The following is a 6,159-nucleotide window of genomic DNA, read 5'->3' as shown; positions in this document are numbered from 1 at the left end:
TTATGACTGAATAGTATTCCATGGTATAATACATATACCAAAGTTTATTAATCCATTCATGTGTTAATTGGCACTTGGGTTGTTTCCACATCTTGGGATTATAAATTGAGCTGTGATAAACAATAGTGAAAATGCTCTTATGATGAAATGATTTTCTTTTTCTTCTGTATAAGATGTCTAGTAATGGGATTGTGGAATCAAATGGAAGGTCTATTGTAAATAGTTTGAACATTCTCCATACTTCTTTTCGAAGAGGCTGTATTAGTTTGCAATCCCAGCAACAGAGTACAAGTGTTCCCTTCTCACCTTGATTTGGATTTAGATTTAGAAAAAGCAACTGTAAAAAATATACTGGGGACTTTTTGGTAGCAATTGCAAATGGTATTGTTTTCTTGATTTTGTTTTTAGCTAATTCATTATTGAAGTATAGAAATGGTACTGATGTTTATATGTTGACTTTCTATCCAACGGCTTTACTGAATTTATTTGTGAGATCAAAGAGTCTTTGGTGGAGACTTAGGGTTTTTCCAGATACAAATCAATCATAATACAAAGAGAAACATTTTGACTTTGCTTTATCCAATTTTTCTCTTGTCTGATTTTTCTGATTAGGACTTCCAGTATTATACTAAATAAGAGTGGTAAAAGTAGGCATCCTTATCTTTTTTCAATTTTTAGAGGAAAGATTTTCAGCTTAACTCTATTCAGTATGATGTCAGCTGTGAGTTTGTCACATAAAGCCATTTTCGTGTTGAAATATATTTCTTCTATTCCTAGTTTGTTGAGCATTTTTATCATAAAGAGATGTTGAATTTTATTAAATGCTTTTCCTATACCTATTGAGATAATCGTATAGTTTTCGTTCTTTATTCTGATGATGTGAAAAATCATGTTTATTATTTTGTGTATGTGGAACCATCCTAGAATCTCTTGGAAAAAATCCCTCTCAATATAATGTATTATCTTTTTGAAGTGTTGTTGGTTGGGGTTTGCTAGTATTTTGTCAAGGATTTTTACATCTGTGTTCACCAGGGATATTTGCCTATATCTGGAATTTGAAGAGAACTGGTGTTAGCTACCAGGAAAAATAAAGTACCTAGGAACAAATTTAACCAAGGAGGTAAAGCATCTCTATGAGGAAAACTATAAAATACTGAAAAAAGAAATTTGAAAAGACATAAATAAAAAGACCTTTTCTGCTCATAGATTAGAAGAATTAATATAATTTAAATGAGCATACTGCTCACAACAATCTGCAAATTCAATGCAATCCCTATCCAAACACTAATATCATTTTTCACTGATACTGAAAAAATTATAAGATTTGTATGGAACCAAAGAAGAGCCTAAATAGCCAAAGTAATCCTGAGAAAAAAGAACAGAGCCGACTTCAAAATATACTACAAAGCTATAGTAAGAAAAACAGCATAGTATTGACATAAAAACAGACACATAGACCAATGAAATGGAAAAGGGAATCCAGAAATAAATCAATGTATTTTTAGCCAACTGATTTTTGACAAACTCTTTAAAAACATGTATTGGTGGCTCAATGCCTGTAGCACAGTGGTTACAGTGCCAGCTACATGCACCAAAGCTAGTGTGTTCGAAATCAGCCTGGGCCAGCTAAACTACAATGACAACTGCAACAAAAAATAGCAGGGCATCGTGGCAGATGCCTGTAGTCCCAGCTACTTGGGAGGTTGAGACAAGAGAATCACTTAAGCCCAAGAGTTTGAGGTTGCTGTGAGCTGTGACGCCGCAGCACTGTATTGTGGGTAACATAGTGAGACTCTGTCTCAGAAAAAAAAAAATGCATTGGTAAAAAGACACTCTCTTTAATAAATGGTGCTGAGAAAATTCTATATCCATATGCAGAAGAATAAAACTGGACCCTATATCTCACCACATGCAAAAATCAACTCAAGATGTTTTACAGATATAAACTAAGAACTGAAATTACTAGGAGAAAACATAGGGGACACACTAAGACATTGGTTTAGGTAAAGATTATGGTGAAGAGCCTTAAAAGCACAGGCAACAAAAACAAAAGCAGACAAATGGGACTATAGTAAACTAAACAGTTCCTGCACCGCAAAGGAAACTACAGACAACCCACGGAACATATTCACGAATCTTTTATTCAACAAAGAATTAATATCCAGAACATGTAAGAAACTCAAACAATTCAAAAATTTAAAAAAATTATTAAAAAATAGGCAAAGGACATGATTAGTCATTCCTCAAAAGAAGACATACAACTGGCCAACAGATAATGTGGGAAAGGGGTTCAACATCACTAATCATCAGAGGAATGCAAATCAAAACCACAGTGAAATGTCACCACACCCCAGTAGATATGGGTATTATGAAAAAGACAAAAAATACCAATGGTGCTAGTAAGGATACGGAGAAAAGGGAACTTGTATAGACCATTACACATTCCATTGATGAGAGTGTAAATTAGTAAGTGGAAAACAGCATAGAAATCCCTCCAAAAACTAAAAATAAAAGTGCCATATGATCCAACATTACCTTTACTGGCTATGTAGCCCCCCAAAGGAATCATTATATAAAAGGGAAAACCACACACCCTTATTTAGGTGCAGAATCAGGTTAGGTGTCCTGCAGCAAATGCATGGATAAAGAAAATATGGTATATATACAGAATGGACAACTATTTAGTCATTAAAAAAATGAAATTATGTCATTTGCATCCACAGGATGAAACTAAAGGTCATTATATTAAGTAAGCCGGGCACAGAAAGACAAATATTACATCTTCTCATTCATATTTTGGAGATAAAAATTTGATCTGATAGAGTTAGAGAGTGGAATAATAGATACCAGAGGCCGGGAAGGGCATGTGGGGTGGGAGGTCAGGGAAAAAAAAGTTAGTTAAGGGCCACAAATAGTTACATAGAAAGAATGAGTTATAATGTTCAATAGCAGAGTAAGATGACTAGAGTTAACATATTGCATGTCTCAAAATAGCTACAAAAGAGAACTTGAAATGTTCCCAACACATATAAATAAACACTCAAGATGACAGATACCCTAAATATCCTGACTCGAACAATACACATTCTATGCATGTAACAAAATATCACATGTATCCCATAAATATGTATAAATATTATAGGATAAAAATGGTCAAAAATATAAAATAAAGAACATATTTGGGATGGTAAAGGAGATTTAAATATGAACTGGGTATAAAATAAACATTTGTTGATATAGAAAATTTGGGATTATTAAATGAAAATAGCATATTACAAAGGGCATGTCCAATAAAATCACCCCAAATAATGTTGGTTTCTTAGCTCTGTCTCTGTCTCTCTCCTTCTCTTTTTGTCTCCACTCAAAGCATATGAAGCACAATTGTTTTTGGCTAGCAGTCTATCATTATTTCACACACTAAACCAGATGCCTTAGTTTGATAATTTTATTATATTCATATATATCATATAAATTTATATAAACATATATATAATATGAAGTAGCGATTCTCAAATGTTAACATGCATTGTAATCACCTGGCAAACTTATTAAAGCTTTCAGGATGCTCCTCAGAGATTCTGAGTCAGGAGGGCAGGTGTGACCTGTGAATCCGGGTGAATCTAACAACTCCTACGTGGCTTCAATGCTTCTCACTTCCGAGCCACGCTCTGAGAACCACTTCACTGGAGAAACGCATTCCCACGCCAAGAGACACGTGCATGAATGTTCAGGACAGAATTGTTCCTAATAGCAAATCAATCTAGAAATGAGCTAAGTGTTCATTGACACGGACTATTTGAACTATAATAACAAGTGAATTACAGTTACAGGTAATAACAAGAATAGATCTTGGAAAGTTGCCCAAGACTGTACACGGTATGATTGCAATTTTGAAGCAACTACAAAAGTAAAATTAAACAATATATTTTCTAGGTACTATAAATGTGTAATAAAATTATTTAAAATGATAAGCACACAATTCAAGATAGTGGCTCGCTCTGAGGCTAGAGCAAGGCAAAGGAACTGGTAAATAGTAACCAGGTAGATTAAATTATATTCACAGTGTTTTATCCTTTCTTTGCTGAGTGTTCTTTTATTATTATGCTTCCTTATTCTGCCATTCATACCTTGTATCACTTGCTACTCCTTTGTCAGTGTTCCTGTCATGGCCCAAGCAAATTTGCACTCTCATATCTTAGGGGCTACTTCTGGAGGAACCAAACATAGAAAAAAACAAATTATTTCTTTTTTTCTTAGAGTGTCACTTTGTCACCCTTGGTAGAGTGTCCTGGAGTCACAGCTCACAGCAATCTCAAACTCTTGGGCTCAAGTGATTCTCTTGCCTCACCCTCCGGAGTAGCTGGGCTGCAGGTGCCCGTCACAATCCCCAGCTATTTTTTAGAGACGGGATCTCACTGTTGCTCAGGCTGGTCTCTAACTCCAGAGCTCAGGCAATCCACCTGTCTCGGCCTCCCAGAGTGCTTGGATTACAGGTGTGAGCCACTGTGATCTCCAAAACAAATTCTTTCTCAACTCTCTAGGGGCATGGCAGCCGATGCTGACAAGGTAAACCACCCTCACGTATATTTTCTAGGGAAGCGTCAAGTGAATAAAGGCTGCTTCCTACAAAGCCACAGTAACGGATGGAGAAAACAACACTCCCCCTTCCCGTGTTCTGCCTCTGCCATTTTTAGCCTGTCTGGCTGCTTTAATCAGGGTGTCTTTGGGCACAATATGAAAAGCCTCAATGTAAAATCAACACCATGGAGTTCACGAAATTCAGGCCATTCCGAACCCACCATCGTAATTATAACTGGCCCCGCTCACTTACTAACCAGCTTTGCTTCTTCATTTATTAGTGTGCCATTTAAGATGTCAGTGAATTATTAAAATATTATCTCCTTTCCGAACCATTATTATGAGGCAATTCTTGTTTCTCTGACTATAGAGAACTAAAAGCAAAATTAGATGCAAATTAGTGCCAATTTAGCTTACTTTTTAGAATTTCAAGCAGTGAAGTGTGAAATGGTTGTGATAAAAGTATATTTATTCTTTCTGACTCACGGCATCATGTTGCTGTTTTAGGGCGTAACTGACTTATCTTTCCAAATACAGTTCTCCAGCTGATTTTAATAGACTTTACACAGAGTAAAGTCTATTAAAAAATATACTGGCTTCCAAAAATAGGGCTGTATGTCAAGACTGTACTGCTATGGTTAGCCTCCAAGTTTTTCCATCACTTACCATCTTCTCCATATCATGGACTATTGCACAGTACTGTAAAGTGCAGTTATTCCCTATGGAGAGTTACTTTTTCTTTTGTGGCCAGATTACAAGTTACGTTTAGGCAAATGAAAAGAAACAAAACGTGAGCTTCCTGAGAGATGCAATTAATAAACTCTGTCCACTACTTTCAGCAAAACACAATTTAGGTTTGAAGTAAGAAAGATTTCACCGAAAAAAAAAAAGTTACAAAGATACCATATTGCTGCATTTCTAATTCACTTGTTTTTGTCCGAAGTCCTCAATGGTCAAAGAGGAAAACCACCTCATTTCTACAAATGAGGGCTCTCAACTTTTAAGCACAAACTGTGTGTTTTCCCGCACATGGTTTGTGAACAATGAAAGGTGAAAAGCATGCTGTCATGAGAGAAGAAGAAATAAAACTTGGGGATTTTAAAAGTACTTAACCACTCTTCTGCGCTTTATTAGTGTTTTCATAGAAAGGAATATAAAAGGGAAGAAGCATAGGGACTGCAGCGAAACAAGGAAACAGGTGCATCTTATTAACAGGGCAAAGCGACAAAGAGTCCATGTCACAAAGAACTTCACCTTGCCAAACTCCAACGTAAAGCCGTACTTAAATGCATAGTCTTCGGGAAATTTAATGACACGTTATGGTTCATCTGAACTTGTCAGTTGGCCCCAAGCTGCGATAATCAGCTTTTCAATGTCAGACTCATTTACTCCCCGAAGAATCCTGAAATAGCCATTTTCTCCCCATGACTTTCCCCAGGAGTTGGCAGCGATCTGCAGAAAAGCAAAACATGAAAAAGTTGAGCATTATACTTTAGTATTTTTTAATCCTATGAAAATACAGCAAAAGCAGATGTAGCTGTAGAAGACTGTGACTAAGTATTAACTATAAATACCAAGAAC

The 6,159-nt window shown here is 35.9% G+C and overlaps 1 protein-coding gene across 1 annotated transcript in view; it reads right to left on the bottom strand.

Moving 5' to 3' along the window:
- Window positions 1-5,895: 5,895 nt before the first annotated feature.
- TINAG (tubulointerstitial nephritis antigen) overlaps window positions 5,896-6,159 on the bottom strand; it is an 80,852-nt gene continuing 80,588 nt past the window's right edge. The window contains exon 11 of the mRNA XM_012805047.1: window positions 5,896-6,030. Coding sequence (XP_012660501.1) covers window positions 5,896-6,030 — 135 coding nt within the window. The remainder of the gene's footprint in view (window positions 6,031-6,159) is intronic.

Source organism: Otolemur garnettii, unplaced genomic scaffold (assembly GCF_000181295.1).
Source record: "Otolemur garnettii isolate 467f Iridium unplaced genomic scaffold, OtoGar3 scaffold00035, whole genome shotgun sequence".
NCBI classification, from domain to species: Eukaryota; Metazoa; Chordata; class Mammalia; order Primates; family Galagidae; genus Otolemur; species Otolemur garnettii.
The sequence above is the reverse complement of the archived record's forward strand: the minus strand, read 5'-3'. Positions and strand labels throughout refer to the sequence as shown.